At 48.5% G+C, this 24,349-nt stretch overlaps 1 protein-coding gene across 1 annotated transcript in view; it reads left to right on the top strand.

The window, feature by feature from the left end:
* COL22A1 (collagen type XXII alpha 1 chain) overlaps positions 1 to 24,349 on the top strand; it is a 241,998-nt gene that overhangs the window by 174,428 nt on the left and 43,221 nt on the right. Inside the window, exons 41-46 of the mRNA XM_079145252.1 lie at positions 4,679 to 4,714; positions 6,055 to 6,108; positions 7,284 to 7,328; positions 11,838 to 11,885; positions 16,947 to 17,060; positions 20,338 to 20,391. Of these exons, the coding sequence (XP_079001378.1) occupies positions 4,679 to 4,714; positions 6,055 to 6,108; positions 7,284 to 7,328; positions 11,838 to 11,885; positions 16,947 to 17,060; positions 20,338 to 20,391 (351 nt within the window). The remainder of the gene's footprint in view (positions 1 to 4,678; positions 4,715 to 6,054; positions 6,109 to 7,283; positions 7,329 to 11,837; positions 11,886 to 16,946; positions 17,061 to 20,337; positions 20,392 to 24,349) is intronic.

Genomic DNA, 24,349 nt, shown 5'->3' with positions numbered 1-24,349 from the left:
TTCACAAACAATCAGATTCCTTTAAACTTCAGGTTGTCTCTGATCTTCCTTTAGCAAGGTTTGGGATGCTGAAAACATGAGCTTGCTCAGGCCGTGGGAGGATCAAAGTGCTGCTGGGCCTCAGTCACACCGGGAGCCAGGACTTTGCAGGGACCAGGCTCCCACGGTCAGCCACACAGCCCAGGACCCCTTCCTCCTTCCTGCCCACCAGTTCCTCATGACCAGGTGACAGAGGTTTCTGTAGCATCATCAGAGGAACTGGAAGGGTCACAACCTGATGCTATTGGTAATAACACCTGGCGCCCTGCCTTGGCCCACGTGATGTCAAAACGTCCTCTCCCCAACGTCCTTCTCTGCCGTCACAGCCTGCTGTGACCTGAAGCTGGTGTTCAGATGCCTCATTCAGCCTCGGTGCTGAGCGCACACACCAGTCAGGCCGGCTGCCCTCCAGTGGTCTGGTAGCCTGAGAGCACCAAGAAGCACACAAACTGATTCTGTGCGAGAAACCATTTCAGGTGCCTCAGCAGAGGGTCTGCTTTTTGTACTCCTCTGCTTTCCAAGAAAAGATTCAATAATGATGGAGATTTCAGCCACTAAAACAAAGGGTAAGAAAAATGACCCGCCACCCTCCACTGGCTAACTGCAGGGGATGGGCAGAGGCCTAGAAGTCCTGCATCTCACAGCCACCTCTCAGTTAACTCTCCCACCAGGCTGGCTCCCATTTTCCTTTTCTCTTATAAATCAGGAGACAGACTTGGGATGTGAAGACACCTCCTTTCATGAGGGAACACTGGGGACCTGGTAGAACGAGGTTAGACCCAGCATTCTGACTGAACAAATGCCTTATCCACTTGTTAGCTTTCTGTCACTGTGACAAAATACCTGAGAAAATCAAAGAAGGAAATGTTTATTTTGGCTTCATGGTTTCAGTCATTTCTGGGCCTGTGGTGGGGCAGAACATCATGGTGTGAGGGTAGGGAGGGGCATCCACAAAACAGGAGTGAGAGAGGAAGGGACTGGGGACCAGATATGCCCTCTAGGGATACAACCCAGGGACCTCCTTCCTCTAAGCAGGGCCTTGCCAGCTCCTAAGTTCACCAGCTCCCAACGGTCCATTGAATTATGGACCCATCAATGGCTGAGCCCATCACGGTCCATCACTTCGCCAAAGTCCATCTCCGAGCATTGCTGCGGGGGGCACCCAGCCTCTAACTCTGAGGCTTTGGGGAACCTCGGATTCCATGACACCACTTTTGCACCTGGACACAGGAGTGACATGTTCACTGCACGTGTCATCATGACCTGTGCCGGGGTCTTCTTGGGTACATTGTTGCTTCTGAACTATTGACTTACATGTCTAGCAACATTTTTAAAAATTTCTTTGTCTTATTCACCTATTTTAATTATCACACCTTAGTCATTATCACACACCCCAAACCAGTTCACGGCACCATCAAGTGTCTGCCACTGTTCAGGTTTCTAATTGTTTCACAAATACCAGCCTTCAGCAGTTTTCTCTTCTTTGAATCAAGAGCCAAGGAAGTAAACACGTAGCCATTGGTTGATTTTTTGAGTAATTTCTATATTTTGCCTCCCTTCTTTTTGATGCCTTCTGAAATTTGTCTATTGATGAAATCAGGTTTATTTTTTGGTCTTCTGGTGCTTCCCACACTGTGGATTGCTGCAAATCCCTCTGTCCCTGTGGTTCTGACCATTTGATTCTGATCAGGTCTGGAGACTGGGTCAGGTCTGATGTTTTTATGGGCACTTCACAGTGGTGTGCTCAGCTGTCAGGAGGCACAGGATGTCTGGTGGAGTCTCTTTTGTGATGTTTATGCCCTTTGATGTCCAACGCCTCCATCAGTTAGCATGTCAAGGGCTGCAAACTGATGTTCCTATAGTTCTATGGATGCCCCTTTCTTCATTCATTGGAATACTTTTTGAGAGAGAAACCTCCCTCATCTGCCCTCTGTGTACCCAGTGGAAACCTCATATGGAAGGGAATGAGTAATGCTCCAGCCTTTTCCACTGGTGGTTCTCAAATAACGACTTGGTTCCTTGAGTTTTTGCAAAGGTGACCAGAGAGATGTTTGTTTGTCTATTAAGCATAATTTTGGACTCATAGCTTTAAACTTACATATTGCAGTTATTCTTCCTTTTGATGATTGCCTTATTTTATCTTATGCTAGTGGGGGTCTGTCAAGTTGACCCTGAGGCTCTAACACAGCCAGCAGCCTTTGATCATGGCCTTGCCCTCTGGATGGCAAGGTGGCCAAGGCTTGCTATGGACCTTCTTTGTCTAGATCCCTGGCCTGTCTTTTATTCAAGGAGTAGCAGTTCCTTTTGGTGAAACTGGTATGGAAGGCTGAAATTGGAGTGATGGGTAAAGTGGCTCTTGAACAAATACCTCAGAGGATATGACCTGGAGGCCAGGGGCGCAGTGACCAGGGCCACACTCAGGCTTCCGCCTCCGGAGCCACGATAGCTCAGTGTGCCCCCGTCCCCCTTCATGCACTCACATGGCTTGAAAGTGGACAGACAAAATGGCTGTGGGAGTGCTAAGACTTGCAAAGGAGACCATGGGACAGAAAATCTGTCCTTCCCAGTGGATTTTGTATTAAATGACACCAGAAAGGAAATTGGGAGCCTCATTTAATGAACAATTTAAATGCTTGAGGAAGATCATGGAATTTAATTTGAAAGCAAAGAGTGATGCTAAAATGACTTGGCAACCTCCCCAGGCCAGCTGTCCCTTGCCTCTGATCCTTGAAGTACGTGTCCAGGGCCTTGGTGGGAGCTACTGTGAGACGTGAACAGTTCCCATGCATGTGTGCTGGTCCATGTGCACCCTGACTTATAGCCCGACGGAGCCCATGTGATGGAGGCAGCCATGGCCTCTGAGTTACGTAGACCAGAAGTGCCACTCTGAGCCTGAAGATCCACCTGCTTGACTTTGGCTAAGGTTCTTTTATTTTAATTTTTAATTTATTCTCATTATTTATCCATGACAGCAGAATGCATTGTGACACATTGTACACAAACAGAGCATAACTTCTCATCCTCTGGCTGAACATGGTGCAGTCACACGGGTAGTGTAATCCCACATGTACACAGGGGAATAATATCCATCTCATCCCACGGTCCTTCCCATCCCCACACCCCTCCCCTGCCCTCACTCCCCTCTGCACAATCCAAAGTTCCTCCATTCTTCCCTACTACCCCTCCTTATGGTATAGCTCAGGGTGTGGAAGGAAGGCCTATTGGTGTACCTGCCAGCAGAGGTCCTAGCTGCTCATACGATGTCACTTCAACCCTTACTGGAGGCCTGCAAAGGGATGCCCCATCCTTCCACACCCTGAATTTCCCTTGCCAGTCCTCCCTATGCCAGTGTCCAGCTGTTTCAATCATCTTTTGAGTGAGATAGACTTCAAAGAGGCTGAAAGTGAGAGACAGTCTATGGATAATTTCACACTCAACAGTGGAGTTGAGTAGTTGTGATGGAGACGCTGCCATACTAAGTCCGCGGTACTCACCACTTGTCCACTTATGGAAATGTTTGAAGATCTGTGTTAAAATGTATTAAATGTCCTTTCTCTGCCTCCTGGTTTGCATTTTAGTGTCTTGGTCAAAAGAGCCCACAGACGCTTTCCTGCCCTGCACAACCTGTATAGCCCTGCTGACCTCCAGCAGACCACAGTGCACTAGGGTCCTGCTTCTTCCCTGCCTCTGTCTACACCTCTGGACTTCTCCCTACTCTCCTTATTGCTCAACTGTGTACTTCAAATCATGCTTATTCTGTTTATTCAAGATGTATTTAATGGGCATAACTTTAGGTTATGGTCCATCATACTGTTCGGACCTCGGCATTTGTGTGGACCAGAACAATTGTAGAGGAGAAAATGTTTATTTGGGGGCTCACAGTTTCAGAGATCTTGGTTCATAGTGGGCGAGTTCCATTCCTCAGAGCTCAAGGTGAGGCAGAACAACATGGTGTAAGAGTGTGGTGAAGGGAAGCAGCTCATACGATGTTCAGAAAGCAGAGAGAGACTCCACGCACCCCCCCAGATACAAAATATATACCTCAAAAGCGCCTCCAGGGACCCACCTCCTCCACACCCTACCCACCTTTAGTTTTCACTCATTTGATCCCTTTTAGGGGATTAAGTCACTGATTGGGTTAAGGCTCTCATATCCCACTCATTTCTCCTCTAAACCTTGCATTGTTTCACATGTGAGCTTTTGGAAGACACTTCACATCCAAACTGTAACACCTGGATTGTCCACCAGGGTCTTAAATCTGGCCATCGTGTGCCTCAGCCCATCCTGAGCGAGAAGAACCAGTACTTTTCCAATGGGTGTAGCACGGGGCAGCAAGGGCTGCTGGGTCTAACCCCATACCAGAGTGATGGCGTAGAGCTGGGGCAGGTGTCAGGAGTCATGTGGGAATGACAATGGGTGGCATGTGTTTGGGGCAAACGGAGGAGGTTCCTGGGAAACTTCAGTGAGCAACATTTTGGGGTGGGCAGGTACGAGAGCTGGCAGCAGTGGACTTGAAGAAGCTAGCGACCCCTTCAAGGCAGTCCGAGTCCTAGCTTAGAGAAAACCCCCAGGGCATGTTTAAAGGAGCATTTCCTTCCTACTTGCTTACTAATTTGTTGTTTGTTTGTTTGTTTGTTAGGGCCCTTCTGGACCACCAGGAGACAAAGGACCCCCGGTACAGTATGCTTTAAATAAAGGACTGGGTTTCACCAGAGGAATTCTGCTCTAATCAAAATAATTTTTTAAATTTTAGGCACCAAAAACTAAAGTAGTTCCAGAAAATTCCTAACATTAAATGGTGCAGACTCTAAAATATGAGCACTGGACTGTGGGACAGGATGTGATGGACATGGATCTGAGGGGGAAGGGGCTGGGTCATCTAATCCATCATGCCCATTTCACTTGGGCCAACAAGGCTGGCTTGGCTCCTTGACATCTCCTCCAGTACAGAAGGATGGCCATAGTTTAATTTCATCAAATTGCCAAAGGAACGGATTTTGAATTCTGGTTTCACTCTCCTCCAGTCAACAGGGCCATGAACAAATGAGGGGGTTTCTCTGAGTCTGCAAGACAGACCCCTGAGTCAGGTGGAGATATGATGGGCTTATTTTATTCTGAGAGACCCAGGGAAGCATGTGTCCTCATGAGCAGCAACCATTGACGAAATTTCCCTGGTAAATAAGAATGGTCAACTCCCTTGTTAGAAGAGGAGCTGTCTACTCACACCTGGGATGATATTGTACCTTCAGTCATGTACACGTGTTTTAAATGATGTTCATTCATATGATTTCTCTGATTAAGAATGATTGGGATTTTTATAGATGAAGAAATTGAGGTTCAGGGCTATTGATTGATAGGCATGAAATTCTAGAGGAAGCTGTTGCAAAGTGGAGGTAAGGAATATGGGACTCTAGGAGGGCTGGGTGTGAGGAGAGACCTGTGGAGGCCCCGGAAGAGGCAGAGTTAATTCTGGAGCAGCAGGTAGCATGAGTCCTGCAGTAGGAAAAGCTGATTTCCATTTGCAGCTCTATTTAAGGAAAAGTCTTACAAGAAATGAGATCCATAGTAAAATATAGCTGTACAGTTTTCTGATGCTGTTCAGAAGTTTTAAATGGAATGGAATTGCCTTTCTTTTAAGAAGTGAGGAATGTCATTTGTCAGAGCATTGTACTAGGGCCTTGCACAGGACACTTATTGAGCTAGTTATTCACAGGATGCACCGGGGAGAGAAGGGATTTGCACTCAGGCCTGGGTCACCCAGGAGTTGTCCTTTCCACTTAGGCAAGCAGCCGACACAGGGGGCCTGGGTCTCCAGGTCCCGAGGGTAGGTTTTCCTGAGAATTCTGTGTATTCGGTACTTCCCTCTGCACAGAGCACAGTGAACTGAGCAGGGTGCTTTGGGCACATACAGTTGATGTGCCAACTGCAACTATTTGTGCAATGACAGCCAACTAGTGCCAAGCAAGTGGGGCCTTATTTGCTTACATTCTGGATGTCTTCTCTTCTTTTCCTCAGGGATTGCGAGGCTTACCTGGATTTCCCGGCCCCCAGGGACCAGCTGGTCAGGATGTAAGTAAAGAGAAATGCTGTGGGCTTGGTCAAGTCTTTCAGAGTCCCCCTGGATGTCCATCATCCACCCTCTCCTGGCCTCTTTTAACCATGTGGCCAGCTTGATAACTCAGCCAGGATTTCCAGGGATCCCAGGATCTTTATTTAAAACCCTTTGCTCTTATGTTTGTGGCTTATAAGTTTGTATTGTCAAGGTTTTTTTCTCATGTTTGTGCTCCGGGGTCTCCCACAGAACGGTCTCACAACTTCTTGTCCAGTTTCTTACATAGCTGGCCAGTCAGTCCTGCTTGCATTGGGTACTACCTTCTTTGTGGACTTCTTCCTGCCCCTTCCTGGGAATGGCCCTCTCCCTTAGAGGGGATCTCACAGGTGTGTCCATGCTCCTGAGAGTGTGTCACTTCTCACTTTGTGACAACAGTGTCCTCTTGCATTTGTTACTGGCTTTTGCTCAGATAGATCTGGACTTCATGGGTCTGTGCATCTGTAGATTCTTGATAACAGCATGCCAGGCACAGAAGGTACTTGATCCATACTTGTTGACCTTAGGAATGAATGACAGCCCTGAGTTCCTAGGGGAGAGGTGTCTGGCATGAGTAAGAAGTGGTGTGTGTCTTTTCATCTCTATGCTTTGAGTTCACTATAAGCAGGAGAATTAAAATCCTCTTCCCTTCATTAGATTCTGCTTCAAAAAAGAGAGTTACCCTCTGATTCCTGTTTGTAAATATTCAAATATAACTGCCCCCCATCAATATTATTTTTTTAGCCAGTCTAATAGGAGAACTCTCCTTTCCAAAGCCAGTCCCTCCCCCTGTGTTTGCAAAAGGGTTGTGTGAGTCTGTGTGAGTGTGTGTGTTTGAGTGTGTGTGCGTGCACATGTGCTTGTGTGTGCCTGCTCTGTGCGAGTTTATTTTAGTTTCATGTTTACAATGAGGTGACAGGCGGGGTGGCTCTCTGTTGTAAGTGTTTGACCTTGTCACTGGCCTCCTGGGAAGCCCTGAATATTCAACTGAGCTGGGAAACCATGAATTTTTATTGGTGCTCATCTTCAGAGTTGGGTGATCATTTTCCCCACCGCATTACATGTGGGAGATGCTGAGGCTGGCAGAGGAAGTAGGCAGGGTAAATCCGGATCATGTGCTCATCACAGCTGACAGTTTCTTCCTCTTTTCTCATAGGGCACACCAGGGAATCCAGGAGAAAGAGGGCCTCCTGGAAAGCCAGTATGTCACCTGACCATTCTGGACGAGCGTGGACTGTCAGAGCTCCAGTGAGAAATAAAGCACAGCCCAGGAGCTTCCAGAGGCTTCGCCAGGGGCTTTCCGCAGCCGTGGGCGGAGGGGTCGATAGGGTGCCGTGAGAGCCAGGGACAAGTCACTGGGCAGTGCTGCCAATTGTGCTTATGTTCAGAAGCAAGTGAGAGCTGAGATGATGGGGTGAGCGCTGTGGCTGTGGGTTCAGTCGCTGCCAGAGAGCCTGGCCCGAGGGTGGGAGGGAGGACACGGCTCGCTCCTCCGGACAGTCTCCTGACGGTGCCCCCGCCGGCCAGCTCAAGCATAGGCCAGCAGGTCAGCACGCCCTGGGATACAGCGCGAGGGGCCCAGCCTCCCCTGGCATAGAATCGGGCAGCAGAGGATAACACAAAGGGGCCTGTGGGTGAGGAAACTGACAAGAGCAGCCTCTGTTGCAGATTGTCGACTCACCATTTCCTACTCCATGCTGGGTTGCACTGGGCGCTTTTTGGAGTGGCAGAGATGTTCTTTCTTGCCTCGCTTGGGAACTGTGGGTGCAATGAAAGCTCAAGCAGATGTAGACCACCTGCGTGCTGAGTCCTGGGCAGTCTGGCTGCAGAACAGCCTGGAGTCCCGCAGGCTGCACTGGGGCCCAGCACCCTCATCTTCTGGGGTGCCTTCTGAGTGCCAGAAACACCCAAAGCTTTTGCCAGATAACCAGACACAGCGGCCTTCCCTCCTGGAGGGAAGGAAACACAGGCTGAGCAGTCAGGGTGGGCGGCAGGTAGCTGTGCAGGTGTGGAGCCCTGGGAGATGCTCCCGAGGAAGGAAGAGATGGTGGCCGCTGAGCCTGTGGGATCCCAGGTCTCAGGAGTGAGCCCATAGTCTGGATTCAGAACCAAGATGCTTACCTGGGCAGGAGCTTCACGGTGGGGTGGATCCAAGAGGCTTCTTGTCTCTTCTGCAGGTCTGGCTGCTACAAGTTTCAGACAGGGACCTGGGGCGCAGAGACCCCCATGACCTGAGTTGGTGGGCACAGCAGAGACCAGGACAGGGATCATGGTTGGCTGTGAGGGTCCTGAAATGGAAGCCTTCTAAGGGGATGAGCATAAAGTCTTGTTTGAGGCTACGGACAGCTTTGCCTCTCCTCTGTGGAGACAGCTTTATGCCAGATAAGGCTCGGGAAGCCACTTCCATGTGCAAGGGGAGGTCCTGGGGAAGTGGGTGAGGCACAGGGTTAGATGAGCAAGAGACAAGCGAGAGTTTAAATGATGTCTGCCACATGTGGACCTTGACGCTCCCTGCAAAGAGAATGAAGTTGACAGAGTCGAGCTGACAGTGTAGCAATCATGAACATCTCTCAGCTGATCACCACAGAGCAGAGAGCTACAGATAAAGGATGGAGAGAAAGACAGATGAAAGTACACAGAGAGACAGGACCACCACGGGTGCAGAGATTGACAAACAGCTGCAGAGACATGGAGATAGATAGACAGAAACCAAGATCGAAAGAAGTAGAGGAAGAGACAGAAAGAGGCAGAGAGAGACAGAGCGCAGGAAGGCATGGATGCGGAAAGAGGACAAGGTCTTCTGTGGACTGCCTTTAAATGCATGGAACGCACGACCTCCAGTGACCCTCGGGATGCTCAGTGGCTCAGAGTTTCTGGCCTCACTGATCAGAGCTGTCATTGTGTCAGGGGTGCCCAAGAGCACCCTCAGTTATTTTCTAGAACTCACAGAACTGGGGCAATGGTTATGCCCATGCATATATGCCCATGCCATATCAGGGGGTGAGGATGCAGAGTAGAATTGGCAGAGAAAAAAAGTGTCTAGGGAAGGTGGCAGGAGAGACCAGGCAGAAGCTTCCTGCTACGCTTTCCCACAGAGTCCTGCCAGGTGTGCTTAAGCCTTCCAGCTGCAACGTGTGACATCCACACAAGGTGCTGCACCAGAGCTCACCTTGGCCTTGGTGCCCCGGGTTTTTACTGGGAATTGGTCATGTAGACGTGGGGTGCTCACATGACTGGCCCTAATTACTCAGCCTCCACCCTCTCCAGGGGGCATATTGATGCTGTGTGGCCAAGGGTCCTACCATAAATAACCTTGTTAGCATCGACTGCCTATCTTGGCCAAGACCCCAGGTAAAGGAATATGTTCTAGCCAGGTAGCACATACTGAAGACTTAGAGGTGATACCCAGGGACCACCATGAGCTGTATCTTTCTTTGGATTGTATAGGGTTTGGACAACCCAGGCCTGCTGTGTTAACTCTTCACAACACAGTTGTGAATCAGTGGGTGGAGAGAGCGACTTGGTGCTCTTCCAGTGCAGTACCCACCTGCGGAGAAGCACAGAAGCCCTGTGCCAGCAAGCCTCGTGTCCATTGTTAATGTTCTGAAAGCAGAGGCTGCAGCAGCATCCTTGTGCCAGTGGTGGGTTGAAGGAGGGCTTGTAAAGTGAAACCTGTAAGGAGGAGGAGAAGCGGGTGTGATGGGGAGAAGCCCGTTGGATATGTGTGTTCAGCTCATGCCTGGCCTTGGCCTGATCCCACATGGAGTCTAGAGCATGGGCCGTGCCTCAGAGCTGTCCCACCTTCAGGTAAGTCCTGCCCTTGGTATCCTGGTAACAGTCACTGGATGTGTGACCTCCCTGGCATTTCCAGCCAGCACTCCCAATACTAGGGAGATGGTGCACCAGGAGTAAGGAGGGTCCAGGTGGGACACAGACAGGTCCTCTAGCCAAACACTTCCTGCCATTTCTTGTCTCAAGTCTTTGGGCCTAATAACAGTTTACCATGTGTGACTGACTCCTGCTGAAGGGACAGGCTGTGGACTATTGCATGTCCACCGTCCTAAGTCCAGTGCCCCTACATAGACCTGTTCCTATGTACCTTCCAGAGGCCTTTCTTGTGAGGTTCAGAAAAGTGGATCAGAGAAAGACCTTGGTGAAGCCATCCCTAGAACCACACTGTACACTGGAAACTCACCCATTTCCTCTCTCCTCCTGTGACTAATGTCCAACCACATTGTCTAATAGAGTTCACTCTCATCTTACAAAGCTCAAATACAGTGTAAAAATACCCCAGATAATACAATGCCAGAAGCCTAAAAATGTCCCAGTGTGAACAACTTGAACCCCTACTATTATGACCTTCCCAGGGAAACATGTAAGGCTTCAAAATAAAGCCTTTCCCTTTTTAAATTAAAATTCTAATCTGCTGCATGGCAAAGCTTGGCCTTGCTCCCCAGGGCCTGTCTCCAACAGCTGAAGAGCATTCCCCTTGTGTTTGGTGACTGCACGCTAAGTGGGTGCTCGTAGCAGTGCCAGTGATTCCTTCAAGCACCTCCAAATCAGAGGGACCCCAGTCCCTCTTGGGTTTCCCCTTCTTTCAGCATCCCAGAGAGTTGGGGGCATTACTGAGCGCATCAGCACAGAGAGCAGTAGGAGCACGTTTCCAGGCACCGCCTCTTCACCTCGTGAAAACTTAGGTTACCACCGTCAGATGACTTGTCAGACCCTGGATGGGAAGGAATCCCATGGTGTCAGAAACTGGGAATGGCCAGAAATTGGCTTCAGTCTCTCCAAGCTGCGAGATGGCTTCTAATTCATACACCTGGAGTCCAACCGATTCAGAAGGAATCACCCACCACAAGTTTAGCTGTGTCTCCCACTCCTGGGGGGACAGAGGACAGTCAGCAGCCTTACTTCTGCTGGGCAGGTCTTCCAGTCCTCCTTCTCCAGAATTTGAAGTTCTCTCAGTAGTACGTCCATCTCTAATTCTCCCCGAAGAATCCTTTCTTCCCTTTAATGTCTGCCTTTCATTTCCACTTTCCTCCCCAGCCTGTATTCCCTACACCAAAATGTGAACTGAACCTTCACCCTGTCTCAGGCTCCAGGCTGGCCACAATCCATCTCTCAATGGCTCAAATGTGAATTCAGTGACCTGTAGCTTATGTACCTTCAGAGGCTTTGTGATGACTCCTGATTTCTGAAGTCTCCTTTCCAGAATTAGATTTTCAGTTCGTAATAGCAGATAAGGTTTAAAATGCTGTTTACCTGTGAATGCTGTTTTCAATTCAGACTAGCTGTGAATGGCTGATAGCAACAGCTTTTACCCATCTGGGAAATCCATGACAGGTGAAGTGCAGATAGTACCTCTATGACCTATCAGATTTTGATGCAGGTGAAGAGGAAGGACCACTGGGAGAGGAGAAAGGGCCGGTGGAAGGAGATTGGGGATTAAAAAGGCTGGAAGTCATTCAGATGTGGCCAGGGTCAGCAGCCCCAGCAGTGCTACCTTGGAAGGGTTATCTTTGGGTGGCCCTGGGCTGGGAACATTGAATGGGCAGTTGTGTCCTATGCATGCACAGATGTGTTATGAGTGACATTTCAAGGTGAGTTGCACCTTGAAAGCCATTCAATTCCTGGAGATGCATGGAATGTACTGTATGTATGCACATATGTATTTTTTTTTTTTTTTTTTTTTTTTTTACTTTGACAGGGCCTTTCTTCACTACTGTCTCCAGGGGACATAAATCTCTTAGTTAAGGTAAAAGCATACAATAAATGTGCATGCCTGTTGAAAATGGTGATGGAGGATTGAGCTATCTCAGTCGTTTTCTCTGAACACATAAATGATATCATTAACAATAATAGCAGCACGTGTGGAGATTTCACTGTGTGCCCTCTGATGTGCTAAAATCCCCACTATCCAATATGGCAGCCACTGGCCACATACATCTATTTAAGTTTAAACCTATTAAGAAAAGTATGATTAAACACTGAGATCCTTGATCACACTAGTCACTTTCCAAGTACTTAATGTTCACTGTGGCTGGTGGCTACATCATGGGACAATGCAGACATGGAGTGGAAGGTTCTGGACTGGGCTTCCTAAGTGCTTGATGCACACCTCTTATTCGAGTGGCGCACTCTGCGAGACAGGTACTACCCAAGTTCTCTTTTCATGTAAGAGATACTATGACGACCTATTAATAAAATAGACCATTTGGGTAAAGGTCAACTTTAAAGCCCACATGGGGTGCCTTATGCTCTGAACAGGGTCTGAGGCAGAGTCACACAGCTTGTTCATGAGTCCTGCTGGAGCAAGGGCAAGAAGCCCAGGTTGAGGGTGGAGAAAACTACTGCTAGGCTTTTAGCTGGGATGGGTCCAGATTTGGTGTAGTCTTGCCTGGTTTCTGAAACCATGATTGATTTCCCCATGAGAGACAAAGACCCTGAGAAGTTGAGGATAACTCAGCCCAGGTTGAGGATAATCCCAGAGGCAAAGAGCAGGATGTGGCTGGAGTCCTCCAGGAGGCATCTAGGGGTGCTCAGGCACCTGGCCAAGGCCTCAGGTTTAAATGGTGAGGAGCCAGAAGGCTGGGCAGAGAGGAGAAGGGGAGATTCATGCTGCAGAAGCAGCAGCTGCCGAGGGAGTGTGCAGGACCCTTGGTTGTCTCTGCCAGCCCTCGTCTAACTCTGGGGAGGTGTGGCACTAGATTTCATGCAAATGATCCTTACCTCATTTCCTGCATTCTAAGAAACTCTGCAGGAAGACTAAAGAAAACAAGATGCTCCTCTTAAACTTGGGACTCTCAATCTCCCTACGCACTGAGCTGCCTTCATAGAAAATTATACATTTTATTAAAAAATGAGTGGTAGCACAATAATAATAGATTTTTATTGACAAGAGAGTTTTTCCCACTGTCAGGGACTTGACAAGAAATCAGTATCAATTGATTAAATCCCTTGTTTATTACAGGCTTTTGTGAACCCAGATCATTTCTCATAACTCTGTCACTCTGCATCTGCCCCTTCTCCCCTACAGTGATATCAGCTTTAAGATGGTCCAATCTTTATGCCACCAGGAGTGAACTCTGAGGATTAAGCACAACGCCTCGGGGCGTGGCATCGAGACAGATGTGCTCGGGGCTCACTGCCCTAAGTGCTAAGGGCCTCAGCTGTGTCATCCAGGCGGCTAAAACCTCAGGGGGAAGTGAGCACTGGTGGTCAGGGTGGCCCCTGGAGCCTCGCAGGTCCCCCGGTGCTGCTCTGGCCCCGGGAACCTGCAGGCAGCAGCCTGAGCTGGGTGGGTCTGCCCGGGCCTGCAGAGCTCTGCAGCTCCCTCTGTTTGTAGCCAGTGGCTGCGGACTTGATGCCACGGTTAAAGCCTGTGGTCTAGTCCAGGCGACCAGTGGCAGGTCCTCCCCAGCTAAGAAGACAACTTTTAGTACAGAATATTTATCTCTCCCTTGTAGAATTTTATAGCATCACATATCTCATCCTGCTAGTTGGAAAACTGCCTGGGTAGAAAATTCATCTTCTAAGAGCCTGTTAAATGGACTTCCATAGTTGAAACTGTGCCCAGGGAGACCGATTTCAGGATGACTCCTTTAGATATCCCTTGCATAAACATTTCATTCGGTCCTCACAAACAGCTCTATGGGGTGTTCTGTACTGTCTGCATTTTACAGATGAGGCGGTTGAGGCCTCGGTGGGTAAGTTGGTAGACCAAGGCCACAGAGCTGTAGCAGGAGAGCCAAGACTTGCACCCAGCATGACCAACTCCACATCCTTTGCACCGAACCTGTCTGCTCTCTAATTTCATCTCTGCATGAACCAGAACTCCCTGACAGCCATCCATTGAAATACAAGCAGCTAGCGAGTTCCTGCCTGTCATCTAGAGATTTTAAGATGTGAACTACCCCGTCCTTTAGTAGGAATATTGTAGTAATGATTCAGATACCCAGGGAAGTGACTGGAGATGATCTCTGCATCCTAGAAGCACTGATTGTTTTCTTCTGCATAACAAGGACTGCAGCATTCATGATGTGGTAGGCATTTTATTGAGTATTTATTTACTTGTTAGTCTGTACTATGCTGAACACAACACTGCCTGTAATGACACAGTAAGCCAGGTTTGCTTAAAATGTCTCAGACAAAAGGCAGGAGTAGAGACTAGAAGATACTCAACATTTATAGATTATACACAATGAACTCTGAACCACGTTGGGCACTTTGCATGCCTTTTCTAATTTAAATTTTCAAAATTTCCTTAAGAGGAGAATGATGCTTATTTACAGATGAGGAAATGCTCTGACAGATTGAATGACTTGCCTGAGTTAACTCGGTAAGCCGAAGTGTTTGGAACTAGTATTGATGATCCAGGGTGTTTAGTCTGTGAATAGGAAGGACAGCAGATTTCAGGAGTAAAATAATAACTAAAACCCGGATGACACATGACGCAGCTAAGATCCTCTGCATTCCAGACACGGTATCAGACATTTCACATCTGTTATCTCACTTGTCATAGAACTTTGTGGTCTCCATGTCACATATACGGAGACTGAGGCTCACAGAGAAGAAGCCATAATGCCAGATGGACAGAGTCTTCCATGGTGTCTGGACAAGCCCACCTGGACTTTCCAGTCTCAGGGAATTCAGAGAAAGTATGAAATGCTCTCAGAAGATGGCATGAAGGTTCAGGAGTGAGGGGGAGGGAGTCGGGTGTCCCAGGAGCCAAAGGGAGCATCACTAGGACTGTATGTGGCACGAGTCTCACGCTGTGCTCACTGAACAGACTGGAACAGTAGTCTAAGGACAGTTTCCTCACTGGTACTTATGGAGCTGCTGGTAGATCTGGTCTTCAGGGGACTGTTTCACATAGTCTGCAGCTAAGGCAGGCCCAGTCTGAGAGCCCTGCCAGAAGTTAGAAGAAAGAAGATTTTGTATTGCTCAGACACAACCTCCTGAAGCTCTATAAGAATTTTGCTGCAAAGAATTATTCTCCATCTTCACTGCACACTCCTCATCCAACCAAACCTCAAACCTCAATAGCCAGAATGCTTGCTGTCACAGGCTAGCTTTATTCTTTCCCATCCAACCACCCATCCACCCACCCCCATCTACCTCCCCAATTTCCAATTGTTGCAATGTTTCGCAGCCGCATCTTGTTTTAAGCACTGTAGGAGAGCATCTAGGAGTAGCGAGTTCCTTCCTGCTCTGCTGCTTATCTCACAATCAAGAACAACCACAGTCTTCTTGTTTCATTTACCCTTGCTTCACATCCCTAATAATTAACATTCCTCAATTTCCAAAAAATCCAGTCAGCCTCAGACCACCCGCTGAAGGAAGACTCCAAAAGGTCACGTAGTTCCTTGGTCAGTCCGCTGGTGGTGGTTGGGTCACCTGTCTGCTCATTCATTGAACTCATGTACAGCGGGCCACTGTTATGATTTGAACATGCAAGGAGAAAAGACTCTACCTCTGTGCTCTCACAGCTCAGTTTCTTCTCTGCTTGGCGGGGAGGCGATGGAGTTCTGAACAGACCACTCTGACAGTGAGACAGGTACTTCAACTGTGGGACATTCTGAGGTCCATGGGAGCATGATGAGCTGCCCCTGTCCTGAGGCCACCAGGAGGTCTTGGAGTAGGAGCTTCTAAAGCATCTTCAAAGACGGAGTGGAAGTGAAACAAGTGGAAGGAGTGTGGACCAGAGTGGCCTCTGAGCTAGAAAAGATGGAGGAATGCCCGGTTCCGGGAGACTGCACCCCACTGAGTACGGGCGTGTCTCCCCATGCCTCTGCAGGCCCCCTCAGTGCTGCATTCAGTAGGCCTTAGTGCATCTACTTCGTGTTGGCTGATACCCAAGAGCCATGAGCCAGGACACATGCTCACAGCTGTCCCAAAGCTGGGACATGGTTAGCATGTTAGCATGGTGCCTAACAGAGCAGAGTCTTTGCAAGTATTTTTCAAAGAGGATGTGACCAAGTGCATAACAAATGAATAGTCACAGCTACATGCACTGGGCATTCTCTCCTGACACTATTCTCATGACTTATTTGTGTTATCTCATTTAACTCATGGAAAGAAGGGGAGGAAGAGGAAGAGAATTAGAGAGAAGGGCTTGGAGGAGGTGCCTCTGTTTTGTGGGCAGGAGGTAGGCTAGGGTGAGGCCAGGGAGTTCCACTGGGAGAATGCTGTGCTCCAGACTGGATGGTCTGCAGGCGACACAGACACATCAGAGGGCATACTCCCTGGGCTGAGAGAACTTTAATCAACTCCAGGGACAGCACTTACCTGCCTTGAAAAGAAGCAAAATGAGCTCCACTCCAGAGAATGTTTACAGAATGCCTCCCCTGGGCAAAAAATAAAGCAGGGTGAGAGCTCAGGTGCACGTCCCAGCAGGAAAGTCCTGAGGGTGTGCGCCTGCTGCGCCTTTTCCTCCTTTCATCAGAAACCACATTACTTCTGCAAACAGGATGAAGACCTCAGCTCCCAGCTTTGTCTGACTCTAGCCCGGGAACTGAGCATGCCATTTTTAGCAACCCTGTTAATTTTTTTTGTTTTTAATGTACACAGCTACGTGCACTTTTTATGTCATTTTCTCAGGCCGTGCTTCCAGCAGAAAGGTTGGTCTGAAGTAGGGCAATAAAGCAGACAAATCAGTGCTGAAATTTAACACACAAGTGTCTGGATAATGTCTCAGCCACCCGTTTCTTTCCCATCTTCGCTGACATATAAAAACAAAGTATCCATCCAGAAAGGTAGGAACCAGGGCCACTTTGCAAGTAACTATTATCTATTTCTTCTCTCTTTCCTCTCTCAGGACGTGTGCAATGATTGCCCTCCTGGTCCCCCAGGCCTCCCTGGTCTGCCAGGATTTAAAGGGGACAAAGGTCTTCCGGGCAAGCCAGGGAGAGAAGGCACAGAAGGGAAAAAGGTAAGGAGAAAAGAGGGAACTTTGGACTTTGCCACTGCAGTGGAAAACCTTCTGGAGTTCCAACACTGCTACTCACCTTCTGAAGGATCTAGGCTGTGAGGGGTTAGAGGTGATGGGGCACTGGGCTGAGCGGACAGAGCTGCAGAAGTGGTGGGAGGGCACCTGTAAGTCTTGCCATCGTAAGGAAGTGCTGACCGACATTCCAGAACATGCAGATGTCCAGTCATTCAGACGATCCCGTCTGGAGCACAGCAGCACCCAGTGGAACTCACTGCCTCACTGTAGCTACCTCCTGCACACAGGAGGGAGTCACCTGCTCCAGGCCTGTTCTTCTAATTCTCCCCTTCTTCCTCCCCTCCTCTCTCCTTGCAGTAAATGTTAAATGAGATAATACAAACGAGTCGTGAGAATAGTGTCAAGAGAGAGAATGCCCAGGACATTTAGCTGTCACTCATTCATTATCCACTCAGTCACACCCTCTTTGAAAAGAGGACTGGCCTTTCCTCCTTTTCTTCTACCATCCAACAACCTTCGGCTAAACACTAGGTAACACACCAAGATAGGCCTTCAGATTCATAAAGCCAGCTTGCCTTCCTTCCTCCCTCCCTCCCTCCCTCCCTCCCTTCCTTCCTTCCTTCCTTTCCTCCTTCCTTCCTTCTTCCCATCCCCCTATCCATGCTTCCATCCATTTCTTTGTCATCACCTGTTTTTGACACCCTACTAAGTGTGTCCTATGTGTCAGTCAACTTGTAGACACGGGGAAGGACTCAGAAGAAAAAGGCTGAGACCCTGTTCTCATGAAGCTCATGGTCTGTTTTGTGCAGAATGGGGAGTAGGTAGTTCCGTGGATGTATGGAAAATGAAGTCTCACAACTCAGAAAACCCATCCACAAAGGTAGAAGAGAAAGAAAACAATATTAATAATGAATAAACAGTAAACCAGAAGGTGAGAGCCCCACAGGCATCGTTCAGAGATTGTAGAGTCAGAGAGAACCTCACTCTTTACTTAGCCATGCCGACACACTGTGCAGTGCACACCCGTTCTGAAGATCAGCAGTGCCTAGTCCTCAGGAGGATGCAGCATCACCATTTGTCACCCGTCTTCACTGAGCTTCACCCAGTAACAGGTGGCCCTCTGTGTCACTAGTAGGCCAGATCCCAAGGGAAGGTAGACACCTTCCCTCTCTACAACAGGAGGTGGTTCTGCAGCTTGGGGAGAGCTCTTACCAGCCTGCAGGAATTGGGAGATAGAACAGTTATCTTTCTTGCTGGCTTTATTTCAAAGAGATGAATCCTGGGTCCTTGAGAAAGACATTCCTAGATGATAAAGCTAGCAAAATCCTAATGTGGCTTTTAAAAGGACTTGTGTACATTCTAAAGAGAGAAGGAACTCACAATGACCGCTTACTTAACGTGAACGTGCCAAGATAAGATGTTAAGGTAGGGTCTCTGCCTTATGTTATTTTTAAAAGTAGTTGGGTTCATCCCAACAAGTTCACACATGCATGGAGTCGACCTCAGTTCCTGGTACCCCCGTTTTCCTCCCGTGCTCCCTCCCCTCCCCCATTCTCTTTCCTCCACTAGACTTCCTTTTACTCACCTACTAATCTATATTTGATTGGTTCCTTCTACCTATGCATAAAGGTGAGATTCTCTGTTGTATATTTATATATGCACATAACACGATTTTTAAAGGATTCATTTTGCATTGCCTTCCCTTTCTAACCCTCCACTCTGCCTCTTGATCCCCTTCTTCAAGGAGAGGTAAGTCTCTTGTATGTAATTTGCATTTGCCTTTACATGGAACAGATACAAATGCAAATGTGAAATTTCCCTGTGCTTTTCTTCTCTGGGCCTTAAGCAGTGTTCTTCTCTGCTCCGCAGACCTAAGGAAGCCAGTGCTGTCCCATGTGTGCATTAGGATACCAAAAACTGGTCCATAGCCTGGAACCCTGCAGGGAGACGGGGGCAATTCTAAAACTGACTCCACTAAGAATACTTTCACTTGATTAGACTCTTCTGATGGTCAAGTCATCAAAAATAAGTACTGATTTGATTTGTAGCATTTCTTGTATCATGTGGGACAGTAAAGGGACATGTTTGGCATCTTTCCCTCCATGCTATGGGTCTTTCTCCGGGCTTGCTTTTAAACAAGTCAAAAGATGACGATTGAGTTAAGAGGTGTAGAATTTAGGGGTGGATGCCAGGAGTCTTCACCTCAGGCATTTGTCCTCCGTGGTTCTCGGGGCAGGGTCTGCAAATCACTTTTGGAAATCTTCAGCTGATTCCTTTTTGGGACTCTCCACCACAGATCTCTTGCATCACCAGGGTGAGACATGTGTCACATGCTGAGAAACAGTAGTGGCAACTCAGGCAATTGTGGCATTCACACCACTCAGGGCTTACTGCTGGAAGGGCCTGGAAGGTGGCTGCAAAGTCCTTTCCTCTCACCTAGGCATCCCCTTCAGAGCCAGGCAGGTGACATCCCTGGCGTTACAGAGAAGGAAGACAACCAGAGCGCAAACTGTGCACGTGTAGTTATGCAGGTACAAGGACAGTGAAGCAGGTACACACACACAAGATGCTGCACAACCCTGAACTCTTACTCCAACAGAACCTCCTCCTCTTCTTGTGTATCGGCCACCCCTCACTTACAAATTGGCCCCAAAACAGACACCTTTTTCCTCCCAAGCTCTGAAGGGCAGGAATCCAGGAGCGGCCTCTCCAGATCCTTCTGGCTCATCTTCCTGGGTAACCCTTGATCCCTGACTGCAGCCATCTCAGGTTCTGTGTGGCAAAGACCTTTCCAGGCAGGTCACTCTGTGGCTCTTAGCTGAGGCTCATTTCCTCACTAGCTGTTGACAGGAGGCCCCATCCCTTCCCATACGGGCCTCACCACAGAGCTCCCTAGTGACAACCAGACATTTTTACACTGTAATCCCTGAAATGACACAGCATCATCACCTCTGCCGTAACCTGTTGGCCACAGACAAATCCTGGTACAACTGGGGCACCCAGGGGGTGAACAGGGGATGCAGGAGGCGCTGGGCTCCGTGGGTCCTGCTGCCATACCCCCAGCCACACTAGTAGTGGTTGTGCACACAATCCCATAGGCACACTTGGTGACAAACCCTTTGCCTACATATACTGGAGGTGGGGCTGGATGCAGGGAGATCACAGTGGAAATCAGTGCAAGTCTGGCTTGGTGAGGACTCTGGACATGGTCTCTAGACACTCATTCTTGTCTTTTTTCTTTCTCCCTTGGTTCCTGCTACAGGGAGATGCTGGGCCCCAAGGCCTCCCTGGGCCCCCAGGAGTAGCTGGACCACAGGTCAGTGAGACTTCATGAACATCCCCACGTGTCTGTTCTTCTCATCTTGCTGGTTCATCTATGTGTGAGAAAGAGTGATGGCAGCTGCAAAGGAACTGTGCTTTTAAAATCAGAAACCCACGTTCCAGGTCTGATCATGTCACTGACAATTGTAGTGACCAGGGGCAACTCAGTTCAACCTCGGAGCCTCAGCTGCTCACTTAGGAATCCCTGAGGGTTGCTCAGTGTGAACTGCCTGAAGTGACCAGCATGCGTGAAGTAACCTGCTGGTTCAGGCACGAGCTTTGGGATCAGGCGCCCACCTTCTCTGCCCACTATTGCTGCAAATGCAGACAGCTTCTGATGTGTCAGGGCTGATCACAGAACACATTTACAAGGTGGCACTCTAAAAAATATCATGAAAGTGTTTTACGAATGCAAGTATTGTCCTTGTGCGAGGACATTAAAAGCCATTTAAAGCCAGCATGAGCTCTGGATTCACACCTGGGAGGCCTCCTGGGATGAGAGCAGACTGTTCTCAGCCACAGAAGAGGCAGGGATGCCCTCTTGGGCTGAGAACGTCTTGGCTGCTGTTGGTGATGGTGTTCAGCTCCGACGAGAGACAGCTTAAGTGTTGGCATGGCAGCAGGAGAGGGCAGGGACTCCTCCCACTCCCTAGTGGTACTTCCCTGGGGATGCTCCCTGGTGTCCAGTGGCCTTGGTGCTACTCCAAATCATGTACCCAGCTCAGGGACAGCTGTGCCCTGTGCCTCTTCCTGTGGCTGGGTGTAGCATGGCTCATCTGACTGGGAGGAGGCTTGTACTTGTCACAGGAGGAAGAGATCAAGATGTAGGGCTGGAACGTCCTCCCAGCCATGAGGTGCAGGAGGTTCTCAACCTCTTCGCCCCACTGTTTCCATTAACTGGGGGTATCCAAGAGCAGCAACCCACAGGCTCATGGCACAGCTGGAGACGGGATGACCCCGTCCACCCCTGAAGCCTTGCAGGTGCTCGGTCAGTATTCTTGGTCCTTCAGCTCCTGGGGTCATGCTGTGACTGGGCCAGAGTGAGGGTGACGTCCTGGGCATACAACGTAAGGGGAAGCCAGGAACCTCAGTCACCAATATAAATGATCCTTTAAGGCAATATTTTAAATTTTAAATTAATGTAATAGATTGATTAGGAGCAAAATATCAACATTTAGAATAAAGACAGGACATTCCACTGAATCGCTTTCCCTAATCCAAGATCCCTGTGTTTATTAACAGTTTAATACCTTGCCCATTTTGGATTATTTTGCATTGATTTTGACTCTTCACAATATTTCTTTGAAATATTATTCATCCTGGTTACTGAGGCTTTGGGTACCAAAGGTAAATGCTTCCCTTGATTTGCTTGAGGTCTGGCCCTGGGGAACAATGTTGAATAAATAACTGTGATTATTACAAAGCAATCAAACCAACAAAAACATGGTGGATCAGGTTGAGAGATACTCAGGTCTCCCAGGCCCTAGTTGGCAAGTTAAGATGTGCAGCTTTTGTGATCCATAGACTGTGTGAAGATTTAGAGGGTTTGACAGCCAGGACCTGTGCTTCAAAAACCATAGATATCAGGTCTCAGCATAGATAGAACAAGAGTTTTTGCCTAGGGCAGTGCTAGATTGGGAGGCACCAAGGAAGTGTAGCAACATTAAATGTCTGCTGCTCTTTGTGTATTGCCCTTCCTTTCTGGGGTCACTGCTGGAGGCTCAGCTCTCCCCTGGAGAATCCTGTGGGCCTATAATTTCAGCCGATCCTTAAGTCACCTTTGCTGTCAACTTCCTGGCTGCTGGGCTTGGCCTTTGTGAAGAGATGACCCTTATTCAGAGAAACAAAAGCAAATCAATTACACATATGAAGAGTTTCCTCCAATAAATATGGGCTGTTTTCTCTATCAGCCTAAGCCTGTTGATTTGGGAGAATGGCTTTTGTGTATTTCCTTACAATCTACTTTAAGAAGGTTTGTTCTTTTAAATATTCTGAGAAACCAAAGAAAACTTCATCCAGGAAAACAAAACTTAGTGCTGTGTCTGAAAGATAGATCTTGCTTCTCCACTCGGAGTTGATGGTGACCTTGAGCTGCCCCTGGGGCTCAGTGTCCACACTCCACAGTGAACTCTCCAGAGCTGCTGTGAGCAGTGCACCCAGTGTCTTAAGGGCCAACTTACTGCTTTGCAGCATGGCCACCTGCAAGGATCAGCAGCCTTGGGAGGTGGAGTTGTTACCCTGTTTATAGATGAGGAAAGCAAGGTGTAGCAAGAGTAAGTGTCAGAACGCCACCAGTAGGTCACACAAGTGAGGCCTCTCCCTGTGGGTTTAGCCTCAAGACCCCACCAGTTAGCTTTCCGTTACACCTCTGCCAGCATCAGCACCCAGGACAGCTCCTGGTGGAGGGCAATGGGCTAGTGTATCTGACTCTGATGGTTGTCCCTGTAAATAGCTTCTTCCCCTTATCACTATTTATTATTGGGCAAATGCGTTGCAGAGGGGTTAATGGCTTCTCTGCATTCTCATGGGTCTGTGCCTTGGTCCTTGGTTTCAAACTCAAGCCGTTTCCACGTATCTCTGCTGCACTCAAGAACACACAGATGACTGTGTAGACTGTTACTGTACCAGTAACAGAGTACTTAGGATCACTGTTAGCACTCTTCTGTAACTGAATGCCTTGAGTGTTCCCTGCTCATGTGTGTTTCCAAGAGGACTTTGTTCATTTGTTTGTAGATGTGACTGGGTATCTGGAAAGCAGCTTACCCAGGCTTTCTCTTACAGATTTGCAGCTGCCCTCTTTAGGGACTGGAGCTGGGAAAAATCAATACCATGGTTAGTTACAGAGCTGCATTCTAGGAGTATAAAACTGCACCAAACACTCATTGAAGCACAGGGTTTGGAAATGGTGGCTGCTGTAATTATGGTCCATATGGAGGAGGAAGGAGGAGTGAGATCTATTCACAGGGCTGACCCTGGAAGCACGTACTTCTGCAGTCAGATGTAAAGGCCTCCCTGGCACTGGAGGTGATGATTATTGTAACCCCCATGGAAAGCATTTCATTTCCTCTCATTGCACATCCACCAAACAGAAATGGGGTCTAAAGGGAGTCTGTGGTGGATCTGGAGATACCCTGAGGAGCAGAAATCCTCTCATGGAGGTTCAGGATGATTCTGGGAGGCAGATAATGTAATAATTGCTGCTGTTGGTACTGCCAGAAAGGCCCACAGAATCCTGTCCTGTGCAGAACCAGCATGCTCTCAGGATAACCAATAACCAGTCCTCGAGCTGAGGACCCAGCCACACTGTCCATGGTGTGTGGCCACCTAGATTTTCCCAGTAACTGACATTACCACCTGGGTTCGCTAATTGACCAGGCATCTCCTCCTACACATACGCCTCTGTCATCATCTGCCTAAATAGTTTCCTCCCAAGTCAGGAGGTATGGAGAAAGGTCAGACCTGGGCTGTGCCTTCCAGGGTTTGAAGGAGAGGAACGACAGACCAGTGAGTGACTCTCTCAAAAGTCACGCTGAGTGTAGAAGTTCTCAGAACCATAGGTCAAGCCCGGGCTTTGGAAGCTGGTAGCTCTCCAGCCTGCCCTACTGACTTTTTTTTTAAGCTAAGAGAATTCACTTACTAATTATACAACCTGGGCATATGTATGATTTCTTTGAACTTTAGGTCCCTCATCCATAAAAGAATGTGTATCCCAACACACAAAGAAAAAAGAAGACTAAATGAGAGACATTTACAAAGCACAGCTCAAAGCATTTCATACAGTTCATTGCTAGTGGGGCCTCTGAACTCTTGTTCCAGTTGAGCTGATAGCAGCTACCACAGATTTCAGGAGAAGAGGGAATGATTTTAAGGAAACTAGCACATGGGACAAGTGCTAACCTGTGAAAGCCGCTGGGATGAGCTTGGGTCTCGCTTGCATGCAAGGGTTAGGCTGG

This window comes from Sciurus vulgaris, assembly GCF_902686455.1.
Source record: "Sciurus vulgaris genome assembly, chromosome: 1".
NCBI lineage: Eukaryota > Metazoa > Chordata > Mammalia > Rodentia > Sciuridae > Sciurus > Sciurus vulgaris.
This window is presented reverse-complemented; position numbering and strand designations above follow the sequence as displayed.